Below are 20,509 nucleotides of genomic sequence, written 5' to 3'. Positions count from 1 at the left end.
TGACTACTGCAGCTTAGTATGGGATTGCTGTAGTACAAGTCTGGCCGAAAAACTTCAGAAGCTGCAGAACCGTGCGGCTCGTATTCTTGTTGTCCGCCCCTTATGATTCTAGTGCTCTAGACCTGTTCCTTAGACTTCATTGGAAAAACCTAAGGAATCACAGGCTTTTTGCCAAAGCCGTTATGATGTTCAAAATTCTAAATGGACAGACACCTGATTATTTATCAAATAAATTCATCTTTCGTAATGATACTACAAGTTATAGATTGCGAAATAGTGAAATGAGGCTGGCTCTTCCGCAACCTCGTACCGATTATGTTCGTAAAAGTTTCCCTTATAGCGGTGCCGCGTTGTGGAATAGCCTTCCGACTGATAATAGAGTATCTAAAACATTAGGTGAGTTTAAGACGAAGCTAAGTGTTCCGACGAACGCCTGTTGATTGGCGTGGCGCTGTTCGTTGGGAAGGCCGAACAATGCCGCACGCTTTTAATTTAATTTTACTAAATATATTCAATAGGTCGTAAAAGAAATAGGGTAATTTTTTATTTTCTGTTAAGCGCTCGCAGATGTCGGACTTATGAGTTTTTCTGTCGTTGTTGATTCGCTTTTATTCGTTTTAGACACAATTTCGTCTCGTCGAAATACTATGTAACTTCAGTTTTGAGTGAACTAATGACACGGCGTCCCCGAAAAGTAGTACTTTTATTTTTTATTTTAAGAAGTTAGTACAGTTTGTTTAGATTAGGCATTTAATCTTTGTATGTATTTTACAATTATTATATAGTTTAAGTGGAATTTACCGTGTATAAATGAAATGATCTATCTAGATCTATCTATCTAACCCACAACTACTTTCCTCATTTTAGCTTATCCCAGCAAGGGTCAAGAAACCCCTGCTGCAAGCTAGAGAGGGGAGAGGAGAGAGGGGAGAGAGGAGAGAGGGGAGAGGGGGAGAGGGGAGAGGGGAGAGGGGGAGGGGGAGAGAGGAGAGAGGAGAGGGGGGAGACGGGCAGAGGGGGAGAGGGGAGGGAGGGGAGAGGAGAGGGAGAGAGGGGCAGAGGGGGGAGAGGTGAGAGAGGTGGGAAAGGAGGAAGGGGAGGGAGGAAGATAGGGAAAGCCGGAGGGGAGGGGGGAGAGGGGAGAGAGAGGGAGAGGGGAAAAGCCGGAGGGGGGACGGGAAGGAGGGTGATTTGCGTGAAATCCCGTGAAACGACTACGAAGAAGATTATTAAAATCGTGTAGACCCTTTAACTATCCAGCCAGAAACGTCCCACTCAAAAGATGTCAAGTTCTTTCTCCCATCCAAGCCACATGCACATTTTTTTTCGACTTTCGCCAGTAATAGCTGGAGTTCAATATTCAAGAAACACCCGATATCCTGAAAAAACGGCTGCATAGGAGAATATCAAAATGAAACAGCTGAGCTTCTTATTTGTCCCATCATAATGATTTTGACAGTGTTTGCATTGCTCGCGTGGCTACCTGATCTCTGACCTTGTTTCAACGCAGAACACTTTCGTTCCCAACGGGAGTTAACCTTATTAGGATACTGAAAGCTGAAGTTATTTGACACCTATCTGAATACCGTTGATGATTAACTTGGCTCGAAAGCCTTTTACTTTCATGCGTGTTTTGAATCCTGTTAGCCAGTAACATATATTCCACCAATGTTTGCCCGTGAAGCAAGATAATTTATAGACGAAGAATGCCAAGCTATGTGAATTTGTTGTTAAAACACAGAAGGGCACGAATTATCAAGAATTCTTCCTGGATTGCCGTGGAGGATAAAGATTCTTAGCCAGTCAAGCTATCAGCCATAAATATGACCTCTGTAAACACAATTATTCTCGTGCTCGTGTACTTGACTCAAGTTTCTTTGGCGAATCGGTTTTTCTTGCCATCTTTGTCTCTGCGACAGAGAACTCAAGGTAAGACACGATCCTTTTTTTCTTTGAGCTTCTTTCTGTGGGCAGAGTTGTGAATTTAATCGCGACCTTTGAAGGCGATTTTCGGCGGAAAGACCAGCTCAAGGCCTGCAAAAGATTTGCTACAATGAAAAGGAAACAGGCAGTTAGTTTATTTTTTATTTTTATTTCTTTATTCATTCGAATCTTATTATAGAAACTCCATTGAGCAGCCGAAAAACGTTGTTATTTGTAAATCATTACAGCCTAACATTATATGCGTGACATTTTTATTGGGGAGTGGTGGATTTGCGTCACATTTACATCATAATATCATTCCCTCTTACTTGCACATGAGATGCGTAGGATGACGCATTTTAAATGACGGTTTTCGTGAGGGAAAAAAGTAAGGGGTGAGCAAATTTATCCACCTTGTGCGCTTGTTGTTTACACTCATCATCCCTCATTAACATCTGAGTCCCTCTGCTTGTTGTTTACACTCATCATGCCTCATTAACATCTGAGTCCCTCTGCTTGTTGTTTACACTCATCATGCCTCATTAACATCTGAGTCCCTCTGCTTGTTGTTTACACTCATCATGCCTCATTAACATCTGAGTCCCTCTGCTTGTTGTTTACACTCATCATGCCTCATTAACATCTGAGTCCCTCTGCTTGTTGTTTACACTCATCATGCCTCATTAACATCTGAGTCCCTCTGCTTGTTGTTTACACTCATCATGCCTCATTAACATCTGAGTCCCTCTGCTTGTTGTTTACACTCATCATGCCTCATTAACATCTGAGTCCCTCTGCTTGTTGTTTACACTCATCATGCCTCATTAACATCTGAGTCCCTCTGCTTGTTGTTTACACTCATCATGCCTCATTAACATCTGAGTCCCTCTGCTTGTTGTTTACACTCATCATGCCTCATTAACATCTGAGTCCCTCTGCTTGTTGTTTACACTCATCATGCCTCATTAACATCTGAGTCCCTCTGCTTGTTGTTTACACTTATCATGCCTCATTAACATCTGAGTCCCTCTGCTTGCTGAAACTACTTGAAGGAGAACAGTAACGGAGGCTAAATGTGCAATAAAGTCTCGTAGGTATGATGCACGATCCTCGCAGTAGAGGGCGCTATTTATGCAATAGCGAAAATTAGACCTGAAAAAAATCAGGCCTGTACGGGACTCGAACCACTGACCTCTGCGATACTAATGCAGCGCTCCACCAAAGTCTCGTAGATAGTTAAGAACAGCTTCAGTTCCGAATCAATTGTCTTTTCTTTGGGATTTTCAATCACTTTTCAAAAATATACGAAAACTCACCAGTAGATAAGTTTTCAGTAAACATGAAAAGAGAGAAATTGCCACTTATATTACGGATATTTGTTCTTAGTCACAAAAAAAAACAAAAACAAAAACAAAACAAATATATAAAAACTGTACCTTCTTTATTTGACTACAAATTACATATTATCACAAAATTCTTTATTATTTAGTTGGTCGATAAGTTATTCAATTTAGAATCAGTTAGTCACTTGGCTTGGATGTTATAGGTGTCATTCATCTACCTTTTCTTTTTACCTACTTTATTCTTTTTAGCATAATTTATAATCATGATGCAAGGTTTTTTGTGTTTGCAGCATGAAAATGTTTTCCCTCCTTTTTCAAGTTACTAATTTTCCTCTTCTATTCTTCCTCTTCCTTTCTTTGTTGTTCTTCTCTTTATTATTATTATTATTATTATTATTATTATTATTATTATAACTGTTATTATTATTAGGCTTTGAATCTGTTCAGATTTGACTCCGTTATTTATAGTTTTCCAGACACTTTGGCATTAAAAAAAAAGGAGTAGATGTGAGCCGAAAGTGAGTTATTTTGGATCGTTTTATACGCTGTTAATATTTTGTATTGTAGAGGATTTTATGGAAATTATTGCTAAATAAAGATTATTATTATTATTATTACCATTATTATTACTATCACTATTATTATTATTATCATTATTGCTATTATTCACTATAATCACTAAAAGTGTTTACAAAAATTATGATAAAAATTGGCCGGCTTCGTTTAGTAGTAATGATAGCAATTATTCACAATTTTAAACCATATATCTAATTATTTACAAATGTTTAAAATAATTGATATTAATGTTATTATTATTATTAATGTTACTATTATTATTATTATTACTATTATTATTACTATTATTATTATAGCTATTATCATTATATTCTTATCATCATTACTATTGGAGGTAGTATCATAGATTAGCTGGATAGTTTCCAATTACATCAAGTCACATCTTATGGCCTCTTTGCCTTGACTCTTCAACTTTTCATTCCTCTAATCAGATGTGTGAATCGTTTCTTTAGTGGTTTGAGCCCAGCAATTACATGTACAGGAGCAACATATGATCCCCTTACAATTTCTAATCGTTCAGTACAGGTCCTGTTACTTGTCTATTCCTTTCTATTTTATTAATAATAATTACTATTATTATTATTATTGTTATTATCATCATCATTATTTGAAATTTTTTTTGTTTTGTTTTTTGTTAATTTTTTTGTTTTGTTTTTTTTATTTTGTCTTTTTTGTTTTTCTTTGTTTTTTTTTTGTGTGTGTTGAATAATCCAATCTCAAGTAGCATTTGTAAATTGCCTATACGTAATGAGATTTAAAATTGTACATTCAAAGTTTCCATTATTGTTATTACCATTATAATCATTGGCAGTGTCATGGGCATTGTCATTTTTTTATTAGGATTGCTTTTGTCATTATCATCATCATCATCATTATTATTATAATTATTATTTACGTATGATGCACGATCCTCGCAGTAGATAGCGCTATTTATGCAATAGCGAAAATCAGACCTGAAAAAAATCAGGCCTGTACGGGACTCGAACCACTGACTTCTGCGGTACTAGTGCAGCGCTCTACCAATTGAGCTCTACCAATTGAGCTAACTGGGAGCAGGCCGTTAAGTTGATTCGTTAAGTTGATACGAATCAACTTAACGGCCTGCTCCCAGTTGGCTTGTTAGCTCAATTAGTAGTGCGCTGCACTAGTATCGCAGAGGTTAGTGGTTCGAGTCCCGTACAGGCCTGATTTTTTTCAGGTCTGATTTTCGCTATTGCATAAATAGCGCTATCTACTGCGAGGATCGTGCATCATACGTATCTAATACCGCAGTTCAAAATATATGAACTTCATATATTCATTCTATCTCGTATCAACTTAACGAATCAACTTAACGGCCTGCTCCCAGTTAGCTCAATTGGTAGAGCTCAATTGGTAGAGCGCTGCACTAGTACCGCAGAAGTCAGTGGTTCGAGTCCCGTACAGGCCTGATTTTTTTCAGGTCTGATTTTCGCTATTGCATAAATAGCGCTATCTACTGCGAGGATCGTGCATCATACGTATCTAATACCGCAGTTCAAAATACATGAACTTCATATATTCATTCTATCTCATTATTATTATTATTGTCATAATTAACTCACTTTGGGAAAATAAATCATTTCAATGCTACTTTGGTTGGGTGGAGAACCAGTCTAGTCAATGTTTTAGCAAATAGCTCTGCTCAATGCAGCCTTTGTGCTATGATCCACTGAATGAATGACAAGAAACAAAACGGCTTCTTGTATGATTTTTGTTTTCATTTGGACAACTTCACTTTTCTAGATTTCATTTCCTTTGGTCATCAACATAAAATAACCTTAAGAGAAATAAGAAAGGTAAAGGATTACGCATAGAGACACGAAAATTCAGCTTTTGAAAGTGATGCTTTGGTTCGCTGTGTTGTTTGTTTGAATAAATAGGCAAGCTCTTTACTATTGTCGTCAGAGCGTTTCTGACTTTTACTTCCCCTTTTTCGTGTCATCATTGCAATCTTAGCAACATCTCACAAGTGTTTCAGGCTCCGTTCTTTCGTGATTCTCAAGTGCAGCTCTTCTTCTCGTTGTAATCCTCCCAGGGAGCACCCGACGAGCTGTCTTAAGAGACGAGGGAAAAGGAAGGCTGGCACCTCACACAATGCAGCTTACATTTTACTGGAGAAAAAAAATTTAGTCTTGCACATGTTTGAAATTTTGAAAATACTTTTCAACTTCAACTAGTCTGTTGTCCCCGACGCAAAGCATTAGTCTGTATTCATTTTTTACAAAATAGTTTTCTAGCTGGTCTCTGTTTCCTTACTTCCTAGGGAAAAAAAGTAGAAAATAAGTTCTTTTACAGTGCTCGCAGGTTCGATCTTACCGATTATACTGAGTTTCCCGGCAGTGGAAGCACACATTGTAGAAAGGACGAGCACAATACCTCATCTATGCTTGATTAATTAAACGGAAGAAGAGGATCCTTCGGAAGATTTTGGGCAACCATTGATTGACGTGTGATATTATTTTACGGGCGTAAAGGCATACGTGGGATTAACGAAAATGAGTTTACACCCACGCATGCACGGAGACGCTCGTAGGAGGGCGAATACATTTTGCTACGAACCAGCTGCAAATGGCCTGAATTTCTATTCCTGTGTGGTACGAAAAATCACACACGTTCGATTTTACTTTCTATTAAGTTACTGACACTACCAAGTAAGCCACGATTCACACCAAATTTTACGATTAAAAACGGTTTAGGCGAATTTGTCCGTTAATGTTTTATGACCCGTTGTAAATAATAGCTTCGCGTATATTTATGCCCTAATTTACGGTTTCCCTATGGAGTAAAATAATCAGGAAAACCTTGTGGCACCGGTCATTGTCGTTAACTTATATTGGTGGTCAGTTCATTGAATTTAATTGATCTAATTCCGTAATTTATTACTCAGTTGTATTGCCTCGATGTCGACTGAGTGCCATGAAATCTTTTATTAAAACTTAATGCGCTATATTGATGACGTAATCCAACACCTCACACCAACTTGAAAATTAGCAAGAATTGTTTTCATCATTTTATCATTATTTTCTTATATATACGTTCAAATTGAATCATGCTTTTTTATTTTTGCGGACAGAAAATAAACCGTCTTTGAAAATGTTCAGCTTGTGTACCAGTTTTGTTGAACAACCGGTTTTCCTTGTTTTTTTTCTTCGAAGAAACGAAGATTTATGTTGCTTCCTGCTAAGAAAGAGTGAGACGTTTTGATGACTTCACGGCATGAAAACGTATTTTCTAGGAGAACAATGATAGTATATAAATAAATCTACAAGGTGAAAGGCCTGATTTCTCTGCTTAAGATGACTTATAATTAGAGCAGTTAGAATAAAATTTTCACTTGCTTTCAAGTCCTTTGGGGAAGTGAAAACCAGTTTCTGTCAGCATGAGGAGAAAAATACATCGCTCTCTTTGATCGTTACGATTTCAAACCTAAGAATAAACCAAGTACTGTACTCATTTCTTAAACTTTAATACCGCTTGAAGTGATTCACATAGAAAATGATTTTTTCCACTGCCAACTTTAAGATGAAATGTAAACAATTATGGGCCAACAAGGGAAAAAAAATTGATAAAATGGCTTAATCTTGGGTTCGCCAATATGAGATATTGTAGAAAAAAGATTTACATACACGCTGGTGTTATCAAATTTTTGACCAATCTTGATGTGATTCAATGAACTTGAGAGAGTAGAGCCGCAAATTTTCCCTATTTTTAATTTTTTTCATTTTGTACTATTTTTGTATTCCCAGTTGGTTATAAAGAGCAGCGAATTCTCCTTTTCCTGAAAGTCTCCGGGTGTATTTTGGAGACGCGGCTTTGCCGGTTGCAGTGATAGTTCATCTTCAATCATTGTTCTTTACCCAAATAATGCCAAAGTTTAACAATATGTTATCGACGAGAAAACGTCATTGCTAATGCAGCTACGAGCGACTGTTCAAACTTTGCGGCATATTTGCTTGAACTGCTTCTCCTAGACACATTTTGAGTTTGATTATAATCAAGCGTAATTAATACATTTCGTCAAATATCAGTAGTATAAAAGTTTCACTCGGCAATATTGTTAAGTTAGTGTTCTAAGCATGAAGCCCATTTTTGTGGTTGTGGAATAAACAAGGTGAAACGGTGATGTAACTCCCTAAAGATTGCGTAGTTTGTTGTCGAAATTGTTTCACCCGCGATCCGCTCCTTCGAAACACGGGCGATCGACTTTACACGGCAAACAGTCCCGATTGTTTTCCTGTTTTGTTATGCAAATGACTTCGGATCAAAATTAGCATCAAAGAGGGAATTTGTAAATTTATGAGGCGTTGAAGACACTTCGAGAAGAGTGAAACGGGAGCAAAGAGTTGTTTTGAAAACTTTTCTCTTGACGTTTGACGTGGAGAGAATTATGTGGAGAGATGCTAGGATCTCGTTTGTGTTGTTATGCACATGGTCAATTCTGTTGCCGGTTTTAACGGACGAGGCGTTTTTCGGAAAGAGGTCTTCGTTGAAAGCGGGTAAGTAGTTTGATTCTAGATGCAATGAACTCCTACCTACACAAATTCGTCCACGACTTATTGAAAAGTTCTAACGCTTGACTTTTTTTAATCTTAGGACAGGGATTTTACGACGAAAATCAGTATGATGATGGTTATGCTGAGTATACAGGTAAGAAATACAATTTACAGTACATGTCGGTCGATATATGGGATTGAAAGACAGACAAACAGTAGTTATTACTCAGTGTTCTAATTTCATTCGCGCTCAAAGATCAAACCAAGTTGGGATCATCGTATTTCACCTCCTTTTCTCGATCAAAAGATTGGAATAATTCCCAAGACTTTTTATTGTAACCCAAATCCTTTTCTAAGCGAACTGGCTAGTTTTAATTAGAGAAAGAGAATTTGCGTTCTACTAATATATCAGCGAACGGCTTCAGTGTAAACTTTATGCATGATTTATCCCGTCGCTGTATCTTTAGTTTTTGCCCGACTGATTAGAACCGATCTCCTTCCCCCTCTGAAACATAACAGTTGTTAGAAGTCCCCTTTGTAGGCTTACGTAGGCTCTTTTGTGAAGCTTCTAAGGTACTTTACAGTATTTTACAGTTAAGACAGGAAATAGAGGCAAAATGTTTTGAGTTCTTGGGTTCATTTGCATCAGTTTTGTATGCAGCTGCCGTGCTGCGCTTTGTGATGAGAAGAATCGTATTTTGTTAATAATTTAACCAGCGACTTTAGTGTTTTTCTTTTTCGCTTTCATGGTGGTATAAGAAACTATCACAACGAAGCAACCGAATACGTTTTCTCGCATTTATTTAGTATGTTTCGAAACCAAAACATATGTTTTTTTGTTTGATTGTGGCGTGCAACATCATTTTATCGTAAGGTTGAAAGGACGTGTCATTCTGAAAGCGATCGTTTGCTAGAATCGATAGAACCCTTCGTAAAAGTGTGAAATCATCAGGAGTACTTTCAATTCAAAGGACGAAAATGACAACCAATACTTTCCGTGAACTCCTGCTGGTTGCTCCGGGAACCGCACATCAGAGATATTGAAAATCGAGATTGTAATTTCCTTCGTGTTTCCATGCTTAACATTTTTCTTTTTGACCCATATCCCTCTTATGTCTATTGATATATCTCTCGAAATATAAATTTCCTAAAGATTTCCCGTCTGTAAAGCGTAGTGTTTTAACGAAAGACGTCGATGAATATTTTCGGCATGCGCATTTCGCTTTCACCAAGCGCTAGGCAGGAGATGCAAAATATTAGTTTAGAATAAAAGCTAAAATTTTTTCCTGTTATTTCTTCTTTGTTTTTTTTCCTCTGTTAATTTTGATGCTTACAACTCTTGTGGTGAACATTAAATTGTGGAAATTATTCCCCACAATCGTGGCTCAAATTTCTATAGTTTTCAAATCTAGTGGTTTGCGTGGTTTTGAGCAATTTTAAGTTCTTAGTTTCCTAAGCGAAGAAAAGAATTAATCACGATCTTTTTTTTTATTTATCAACCAAGCAAGCACTTTTGTATTTCACCACCAACTTATTTCAACATGAACTTCATTCTGTCATAAAATTCTTAAATTGCAACGAAAGTGCTACGATTTTTTCAACATAATAAATCAGATTTTACTTCTTTTTGTATTTCTAAAGATGGGAAAGTTCTCGCTGTATACATGCGTAGACCTATAATTTTGCCCTACCAAATAAAGGACAGTTCGAAATACTACTAATAATAATGTTTTGTAAGTTTTCACATAAGCTAATGTAAGAACGCCAAAGGGTTATGTTTTTGATACGTTCGATTTATCAACGTCTTAGACAGAAAAAGCCACAGGATTGATTTATTATTAAACGTGAACTAAAAAATATTCACCTTGTGTTATGGCAGAGGAAGCATTTTGTATTTTAGTTAGTCATTTCAGCCGTCAGCATATTTCACTTAATAGTTTTCCTAATTTTGGCGTGAGATATATCAATCTACATCTCCGGACTTCTTAGCTTAAATTTGAGATGAGACGTAGAAATTGAATTTTTATGAACGGAACTCTCCTTTGTCGGCGAATGATATGTTTAGGCGATAAATCTTATTCGCGCACGTACATTCTACGTAGTCTTGAGGCTAAAAAAGGTGAAATACAGTCAAATGGAAAGTAAATAATTAATTAGACTTGCTGTTATTCTAACTACAGACAAGACACGCTCTGTATTCCTTACGATTTCCCTGTATAGAAAATGGCGTAAAAAATAACGCCGACTTGGACAAAATGATTTTTCATAGGTCTCGCTACAGACATCTAAAAGCAAAAGAAGGCGCCACGTAAAAGCTTGCAAACCTACTGGCATAGCAGAAGTGTCAAAAGCATAATTGTTAAAAATAATATTTTCGGTACATGCATTTTCGTATTTAGCTGTTGTTTATTTGCACGACAAAATTTGTTTTCTCTTGGGAAGATCGTGGGTCCTAGGAACTCTAGAGAATCTACATTGGTAATCCACATTGGGATTCCAGAGGAATCTACATTGCGTACGTAAAATTTTAGGGGAAGCAAAGTATGTTGAAAGATATTCTCGTTAAACGCCAACCTTGTTTTTTTAAAAGTTCATCTAAGAGATCACAGAAAGGTCTGTTAACAGACTTTGACTGTGACGTAAATTCGAAAATACCGAATTGCGTTTGAATGGAAGCCATTTTTTTCGTTTTTATGTGTTTCTTGATTAAGATATGGATAAGATTTGAGGTTGTGAAAAGAAATTTTTCTCTGATTAGTATTTAGACTACGAGCGCTCCCTTCTTTTCGGTGAAGTCCGTCGCACAAGTCAAATAAAAAAACCAAACAAACAAACAAAAAAAAATTTGATGTGGTCGCGCCGCATTTTTGACTTGGGCATCGAAGTTCGCCGAAAAGCATAGGCTGCTTTAAGTATAATCACTATTGGCTTACATTATTCTTTCCCATATTCTCATTCTTTAGAACTGTAGAACACGTTGATTTTTGGAAAATTTCATGGTCAATAGTTGAATGAGTGGTGTTAATGTAAGAAAGACGAGAATTTAGAAAGAACGGATACTTCATCTTGCTCTAATTTACGATTTGCATCAGTCTCATTTTACTAGAGATACGAAACTTAGTTCTGAACCCACAGTTTGAAAATACTGCATTGTATTTATTTTATAAACCTTTCTCTATATGCTTTGGACATTAAAACACAATGTGCTTCTCCTACATCTTGCAAACAAATGGCTGTAAATCAGGCTTAGTAGGATTCCACCTACCTAAAAAGAGCGAGAACCACGTTCATGGTGCATGTTGATCACTACAGCTCGAATAACTATCAAACACCCCTTTCAATTTTTTTTTGTGCGGATTTGATTTCTACCAGATGACGCATTTAATACATGATGATTTCAATTTGAAAAAAAGAAAAATCAAAAACTCTTTAAAAGTGTGGTTTAAAGGGTTCATGTATCGTGGACTACAATAGTAAATTGGATTACTTGTGTTTAATTTACAGGAGCTGAAAAGCGGAGATTCTCCGCAATGCAGAGACGTCGAATGCAAATTCAAAATATGATGCAAGACGAGCCTCTAGAGAAGAAGGAAAACATGGAGGATATTTTATTACGGGAGTTAACCAGAGGAGAATACAACCATCAGAGTGAGTACAATCGCATGGAAATAGACCTATGAAGACAGTATATTTCTCTGGTGAGCCTTTCATTAGGATAACCTTGTTATTTAACTGGCCTGTTGGTTGGATAATCAGTCTGCGAGAGCTTCGGTGGTCCTTCCTTTTTAACTCTAATGCTCAGTGTGAAATACAATTACATAGAAGCGACTCATTTTCAATATCATATCTCATCTAAGCTTTTTTTTTATAGCAGACAGCATCAAAAAATAAATAAAGAGATAAATGGATAAATGAACAAATCAAACCGAACGACCATAACATCAAAAATATATTGAAACAGTTGACTGTTGGTGTGGAGGTTAGGTCAGGCCCTATTTGACTTTATAACATAACCAAAGTAAAGCGCGCGCTCTGATTGGTCAATTTAGCGTCCCCCATTTGCCCATGGGTGTACGCTGCTGACGTGAGCAAATGCAGAGACTATTTTTCCGCGCGCGCTTGTTTTTTTCTGGTCACGTAAGATTTGTTAAACAAAAGGGAACTCTTTAGCTACAATGTGTTAATGTTATGTTATAAAACAAATGGTAAACACCACAGCGTACACTATTGAGTTATGGATGCACTTGGGAGGTTTGCTAAGCACTCAAGAAGCTAGAGTCGCTCTCGGCTATCGCCTCGAGCGACTCTTACGCTTCTTTCGTGCTTAGCAACCTCCCGCGTGCATCCATAACTCAATAGTGTACGCTGTGGTGTTTACCATTTGTTAAGTGTGGGTGATCAAACAAATAAAACAAATAGAAGCCCCCAGAAGCCATTTGGCCTATCTCTCCCTCGAGGTTCTTGCTAAAACTTTTTTGCATGGTGTGGATTTTGCCTCGTGAATTCTTTATCAGTTTAACTTCCATTTTTGTAGAAACCTACGATGAAGAGTATGCCAACAAGATGGAGAAGATTGATAGAAAGTTTTCAGATTTTGATTATGAAAGAAGAAAGGAGAGTTTTGATCCTTTGCCAGAGAGAACATCCCAGTCTGATAAATTGAAAGGTACGTGTACATGCGTCTGAATGCAGGCTAAAAGTTAAAAAAAAAAACAAAGAAGAAATTGAGAAGATCAATCGAGTTTTTGTGTTTGTCGAAAAACCTTTCGACACCAACACTTGAAATATCACAGTGCGTCATTTTGCGGAGCTACACGTACGCTTTGGCATTCATATGTTTGTCATACTTTGTCAAGATGTCTACTCCACTCCATCTTTGTGAAGATGTCTACTCCACTATTAGATATATATATATATATATATATATATTTATAACCCACCCATTAATTTTGGCGCGATTTTATTGGTTACTTTGCGTCACGTGGTGCAAAATCACAGGACAGTTATCACGCAATAACTCCCATCCGCATCGATATTTGTCCTCCGATTTTTTTCGTGAAAACGAAACATAGTCAACACAAGAGTTTCAACTTTTCCGTTCTCCTATTTACATGGAAGGAAACCAAACTGATTTTTTTTTTGTTTTTGCTTGCTTGCGTCAATCACGCGCATTCGCCATCAGATCATCACTGGCTTTTTTACTGTGTTTACGCGCAGTTTAATTGCGATGTGAAAATTAATGGCAGGGTTATAAAATAAATAAACCCCGTTCTGGCTTGCTGGTATGTCAGCTGATAATGTCCTTGGCTGAGAGATTGTCCTCAAAATTTCATATTTGCCTTTGAAGTTTCGCTTCTCGGCCAAATATTCATTTTTCGGACAATCTCTCCGCTGCAGTCATTATCAGCCGACATCCGCCCGAAGGGGTTTATTTACTAAATATATATATATATATCTTTTTTTTCCTTCGCGGGGAGGGGGTGGGGGGGGGGGGGGGCTGAATGGGGGTTGAAATTATATGGATCCTTGACCTTACTGTAGAACTGAATCCCAATCTACCTAATTGAAAAGTAACTGACAATCTGAAAAAAATAGGTCACCTATGTGTGACCGATGTTCTTTCCGTATTGGAACTTGATAACTACTTTGCGTCGTTGATTTGTAATTTGATGGAACCACTTGTAGAATTTTAAAACTGTAAGTGTTACTTTTACGTTTCCTTCTCCTTTTTCTGTGCCATTGTTAAATCCTTACGATATCGTTTTCTTCTTTAACAGACCAAATTGAAGAAGGGGTAGGAACCGCCATCGATGATTTGGCTTTGAGGAGAGAAGAAGAGAAACTTAAGAAAGGAGAGCAGAAGAGAAACTTTGATCATTTACCAGCTGATGGAGGTGGGTATTCATAGTAACTTTTGCAAGATTTTATGCTAAGATACAAATTATCATAATTATTTTGCTAGCTTTCGGACAGACTCTTCGAGATTAAATGGTTGTTTTTACCAAAATTTGTCGCTTACTCGTTTTCAGAATAGTGCAGATCGATGTTACTTTCGAGGTGCGACTTTCAGCTAAAATAATGGGGCAAACAATGTCGGGAAGACGACCTGTTTTCAGTTCTGCTTAGTGTTTAAATTTCAAAATTCTGCCATCTTCTGAGCAATATCAAACAGTTTGCAAAAGTCCAAATCGCCACTGTTGGCGTTCACAGTCGGTGTTTAGTGCTAATTTCAGAAACCAAAGGGACTGCATTTATTGGAACATAAGGCGTACACTCTCATTTTGTGATTAATAAAGATTCATTTATTAATATTTTTGTTTCATTTTTATTGCCCACTGTCCAACGTTTTAATCAGGTTAGCGGTTTCTTCACTGATTTTTCCTTGCTTTTTTTACAGACCTTTTCGAAGAGGACATCGTCATGGACCGTCGCCTGCGTTCATGGGTCACTGGTCAGTTTGACAAAAGAGACGCGATCAATGACGTGTATTATTTGTGGCCTACAACTTTACGGGATGGTAAAAGAATCGTAAGAGTACCCTACATGAAATCAGAAGAATTCACTCAAAGTAAGAACAACATTTGGAACTTTTTCGTGAAATAGTGAATTAGTAATTACTACTTACAGACCGCATGCGCAGTTTGATGGTTCAGCACTAATCAGTAAGCATCACAATGCGTCTGTCTCAAGAAAACATTCTCCACTTTTCATCACGGAGGTTGTGAAAAAATTGAATACTGCTCGTCGAAGAAATTTGGCAATCAGTAAAAATCCGATCAGCATGAAATTTTTCGAAGTTCTGTTTACAACTGCCATTTGATAACAACCAGACATTATTTATAAATATTCAAGTACATTCTATGAGTGCCTCATTTTTACTTTATATACCTCTTTTTATTTTGCAGACCCTACAAAGATGGAATGTTTAGTTAACGCAATTTCTTCTTTCAACAAGTATACTTGTATACGATACGAACCTCTGGCAGAGGACGAAAGCGCAGACGAAGTGGATCACGCGCATTTTATGGTAAACCAGAGCATGTAAGTTAATTTATTTTATAACAGCTTGTAAATTCGTGCAATCAATTTCAATAGCGCGAGCGTGCTTCAATTTTTCATTATGCACGCTGGTGACGTCGGCAAACAAGTGCCTCGCGAAAAAATTTTTTTTCTCGCGAGTGACTTCACCATTTTTCATTAAAAAACGGGAAAAACTTCCGAAAAAAAGTTAAATTAGACATGGCAAGAAGCGAACAAGCCGATCAAGATCTGCCTACTTTTTCTTTGGTAATGGATTTTTTAACTCCCGAGAAAGAACCCAGAGACAGGGAAAACAAAACAGTCAACGCCGGTTTCATCTCGTTTCGCGCGCAACTCTAGCTTCATCTCCACGCATGAATTCACCTGTCAGTTTTTGACCAATGAGACAAGGTCATCGAAGCATAGCGAAATACTTTTCCGAAATAAATTAAATAAACAACGCATTGAAGCGTAGGAGAAGGAATATCTGGGTCATATCTGCCCTTTACACATAAACTACAGCTTTGTAAAATGTTATAAAACAATTCGTTCATACGTCAGCTGAGCGTTCATCAAGATATGAAGCACTTGGGAAGTTTGGAGAGCACTCAAGAAGCTAGAGTTGCTCGAGGCGTAGCCTCGAGCAACTCTAGAGAGATGCGCAACTCTTGCGCATCTTTCGTGCTCTCCAAACTTCCCGCGTGCTTCATAGAAACTCTAGAAAGATGCGCAACTCTTGCGCATCTTTCGTGCTCTCCAAACTTCCCGCGTGCTTCATAGAAACTCTAGAAAGATGCGCAACTCTTGCGCATCTTTCGTGCTCTCCAAACTTCCCGCGTGCTTCATAGAAACTCTAGAAAGATGCGCAACTCTTGCGCATCTTTCGTGCTCTCCAAACTTCCCGCGTGCTTCATATCTCGATGAACGCACGCTGACGTATGAACCAATTGTTAATTTAAACTTAGTCTTGTTCATACAATTACTTCATTTCATCGAGAAATTTCGACACACCTTTGTGTAGTTCTCCATATTTATTCGATAATATTCCATAGTCTCAAAGATTATTGATTGGGTTGACAGTGACAGGCACACTCTCTTTCTCCCATCAGGTGTTACTCAAGTGTTGGTATTGATTATTGATTGGGTTGACAGTGACAGGCACACTCTCTTTCTCCCTTCAGGTGTTACTCAAGTGTTGGTATTGATTATTGATTGGGTTGACAGTGACAGGCACACACTCTTTCTCCCTTCAGGTGTTACTCAAGTGTTGGTAGACAAGGTGGGAGACAGGACATTTCCATTGGAGACGGATGCGAACGGGTCGGAACTTGCATTCACGAGATGATGCACACAATAGGCTTTATTCACGAACAGTCTCGACCTGACAGAGATAAATATGTTCGGGTCTTCTACGACCGCATAAAGCAAGGTGAGGGCGTTAACTATATTGGCTTAGTCATTGCCGGGTTCTGAATTGGGAGGTCTGGGAAGCTAAGTGGATTGCTGTGTTGCTCTCTTACGTAATAAATACAAAGAATATGAATAGGCATCAGTGAACTGCTGGGTTAACTCGGTAATACTCCTTGTCGCTTACTGCAATGGGAACTGACTTGGTTTAGGAGTCATTTGCACGTGCTACATGGTGTATTTCTGGGGCCTCTTTCCCTTTCACATACCTGTCACTAAGTTTCATTTGACTGCGTTTATGTTTCCTGATTATGATGTTACAAAGTCGGACGCCTCATCTGTTTCTGTTGTATCGATGAAAGTTTACCTGCACCTCTAACGCTTGCTTAATCATGTGCAGACCGTCACAGATTAAGGGGTAAGGGGGTGGGGTACGGGGGCGGGGGCTTACCAGAAATAGCCCATTTCTGAATTTCCTTTAGCCTCTTTTTTCAAAGCGAGTCCTGGTGCTCATCCTTTCGTATTGTAATAAGTTTTCATTCACATGCAAATTAAACTCATTTTCGTACTATGGTTGAGCACCAGGCCTCGTTTTGAAAAAGAGGCCAAACGTAATTCGGAAATGGCCTATTGCAGGAGAATATGAACTGGACTTAGTTTATTTTCTCTTGGAAATTGTTAGTAAAAGTTGCGCTGGCTTGTATTCAACTGGCTGGCAGAGATTTTGCGTGGGGTAGTGGTTACTTTAAGGTTCCTCTTCTGTTTTATTTTATGCATCCTTTTTAAAAAAAAAATTACTGTTTTGTGAGGACGTCTTTGGCTTAACATCGGCTCTGTTTTCCATATCAGGTTTAGAACATAACTTTGAGAAGTACACAGTAAGGGAAGTGAAGACGCTGCCATCAAATAAAGAGTTCTACGACTATGATGTAAGTTGGTTTTACCATTATTGTTTCAGCCAAGCAAGGTTTTGTTTGTTGTTTGGATTAAGCTCTATCAGGTGCCATGATGTCGAACTCTGCTGGAAAACTCGCCGAGTTCCTCAAGATGGGAGGCAAGCTTTGGAAATCGATGGCAGATGATGCACGTTCAATAAAGATTGACCGTGATAAAAATCACAAAATCGGCGAGTAAAAAACTTCATTCAAACTAAGTTTACTCCACTTGGAACTTGGAACTTGGAACTTATACTCCCAAATAGCTGGGCTAACGCTGCTTCTTCAGAGGAAATTCTGTAACGTGTCGGCATCAGAATCGACTTTCGATTGACACATCATTAGAATAAGCTTTAAAAATGCTCCCGGCTGGTCTTCTCGCTTCCGAAAAGTTTTTGAATCCACCGTTTAAATTGAGATCTTTGTTCCGAATATCTTGAACGGGTTTTTTCTGTTTTATTGTAGACTCTAGGAACTATTTGATAACTATTTCGGCACAAATTTCGCCGAGTTTTCGATCTGTGTCACCGGTCGAGAAGTCAAACTCCCGAAGAATGATTAATGCGCGAGAGATTAAGAATTTTGTCAGTGTTTAAGTCAGGCCAGGGTAGTCAGTTAAGTGTCATTCACGTTGTAAATTTCTCGCTCTTTTTCTTTCAGTCTGTTCTACATTACAATAACCACGCATTTTCTAAGGACTACCGTGATACTATCGAGTCCAGAGATAACCCAGACAGACGGTTTGGTCAACGGGAAAGCTTCAGCAAACACGATATAAAACAAATTAATGAGTTGTATGGCTGCGACGTTGAGAATCTTAAAATGCTTCTTCAAGATGTTCCATATAATTAGATCACTATTAATGCAAAACGATCCTTCAAGTCAGTTCCCCCTGTTAGTCTTCTAACTCTCCAGGCCTGACAAGTTATTCTTCTCTTCAACAAACCTATATTTTCCTGTAATGCATTTGAGAGAATTCAGTGCTAAATCAGGATAACACCCTACAGCTGATGCGTTTCTCTGTTTTCATAACCTATGTGCTCGACAATGTATTACAGATCTTAATCTGTTAATGCAGTTTTCAATGAAGTGTCGAAAACCCAAAACCAAAGTGACCACATCTACCAATGAGAACAAAAGTTACGTCATCGTTATTTAACCAATGAGAACTCGAAGTATTAACAGGCAACCTGATTGAAGCGCAGGAAAACGCAAGTGCTCGCCAAGTGGGGATTGCTTGTATTTTTACATTTGACTAGTTGAGATTCACAGAGCGAAGTAATGCAAAACTATAGCAATCAAAGATCACTTTCGACACTTAATTAAAAACTGCTCTGACATGTTCATGAATTATGGTAGTTAAATGTTTGAACAGCTCAGATGTCAAAATTTTCATGTGCTAAACTTAAATATCAAAAGTGAAAAAATGGAAATTAAATTTAAAAATTGAGTTGACCCAGTCCGTAAAGTTTTATGGTTTACTTAATAGTCAAACTTAATCACTCAAATTTTTCCTTTGATGAAAGAAGGGAAATCCAAGTGTAACGCACAAATACAAATGTAGATTGCAAAGATATTTGGCACATGAAAAGTTCGACGTTTAAATCAAAGTCGCTGAACAGTCGAAGTTCCCATAAACACATGCAAGGCTTGAAGCTTAGACAGGGCCTTAAATTACTAGAAGGACCGTTTTGCTACTTTAGAAACACACGCACACGCACGCACACACACACACACACACACACACACACACACACACACACACACACACACTCATCAGTCGCGTGTCTCTAGAACTTGTCATGCGATTTTGAAATTATTCCTATTTTCAGAGTAAAGGGAAGTTTAATAATAGTTTTTTACGGTTAACGAATGTTAAGCTGCTGGCTATGTATATGAAAGGTGCATTGGATTGTTGTTACCAGCGCTCGATATCTTTTTACCGTTTTTGCTTTGTTTCCTGATTTAAACGCGAATAATTACTTGCTGAATGTGATCATTTGTACTCGAAAGACGATTCAGAATTTATAAAGATTTTCGAAAACTTTATCATGGTACAAAGGTTGCATCGCTGTTTGTTTGTTTATTTGTTTGTTTTTTTTGTGGCGCTGGGTTAACAATCTCCAATACCTGCCCTCTAATCAATTAATATAGTAAATATTTGCTGCCAGCGAAAATCGATTCTCCTAAAATTACTAGGTTATAACGATTGTTTATCTAATCATAGTGAATATCAAGCAAGAAAAAAGAAAAAAGAAATGCAAGTGGCAGGTTCTAATTACCGATTGAAATTTCCTGCCACTCATGTAGCCGCAAATATGATTTTTGGCGGCCTTGTCAAATTTATTTTACAAATAACCAGAAGGGTAAATAAATCGAATGCATTGGTTCACATGAGACTCGCCGATATTCGAATTTTACACCATTATGGCAGGATTTTCATTGTTAAGGTCGATTCAGTGATAGCTTACTTTGCCTGTCTTTCCTGACTGCAGCTGTTCTCAGAGAGATAATAAAGTCAGTTTCTTTATCCTTATTTAGTCTACATCATTTCTTACTGCGTATATTACTAGCAAATTTTCATGACTTCTCAGCAATGGAGATAAAAAAAACAACAGGTTGGGCCATTTTTTAAACAAAGCGTACTGCAATTTTCAAGTCAGAGAAATAGTACGCCCACCTACTTAATTTCATTTCAAATTATCATCGGTATAAATTTTTCACTTTGTCCTAAACCTTCTTTTGGGGTCCTGTCGATAACGATCGAGTAAACTTATGCTCCCAAAAAAAT

At 37.7% G+C, this 20,509-nt stretch overlaps 1 protein-coding gene and 1 long non-coding RNA gene across 4 annotated transcripts; one reads left to right on the top strand and one right to left on the bottom strand.

Annotated features, from left to right (window-relative positions):
• The first annotated feature begins 1,589 nt into the window (after positions 1–1,589).
• Positions 1,590–20,254, top strand: LOC111338303 (hatching enzyme 1.2). Of its 3 annotated transcripts, none has more exons than XM_088732186.1 (10): positions 1,590–1,929; positions 8,457–8,510; positions 11,861–12,004; positions 12,891–13,022; positions 14,134–14,250; positions 14,754–14,924; positions 15,262–15,397; positions 16,630–16,805; positions 17,633–17,712; positions 18,379–20,254. In XM_088732186.1, the coding sequence occupies exons 1-10, from the start codon at positions 1,824–1,826 to the stop codon at positions 18,568–18,570; spliced, it is 1,308 nt and encodes a 435-aa protein (XP_088588312.1). In that variant the 5' UTR covers positions 1,590–1,823; the 3' UTR covers positions 18,571–20,254. The 3 variants fall into 3 exon arrangements, with proteins under 3 accessions (XP_088588312.1, XP_088588310.1, XP_088588313.1); XM_088732184.1 differs by lacking the exon at positions 1,590–1,929 and adding an exon at positions 6,240–8,359; XM_088732187.1 differs by lacking the exons at positions 1,590–1,929; positions 8,457–8,510 and adding an exon at positions 10,572–10,897.
• Positions 1,917–6,194, bottom strand: LOC148724209 (uncharacterized). Its single transcript, XR_015991406.1, has 3 exons — positions 6,180–6,194; positions 2,337–2,965; positions 1,917–2,048 (listed from the first exon to the last, which is right to left on the bottom strand). It is a non-coding gene; the product is annotated as an uncharacterized LOC148724209 (long non-coding RNA).
• Positions 20,255–20,509: the final 255 nt, after the last annotated feature.

This window comes from Stylophora pistillata, chromosome 9, assembly GCF_964205215.1.
Source record: "Stylophora pistillata chromosome 9, jaStyPist1.2, whole genome shotgun sequence".
In the NCBI taxonomy this organism is placed as follows: Eukaryota; Metazoa; Cnidaria; class Anthozoa; order Scleractinia; family Pocilloporidae; genus Stylophora; species Stylophora pistillata.
The sequence above is the reverse complement of the archived record's forward strand: the minus strand, read 5'-3'. Positions and strand labels throughout refer to the sequence as shown.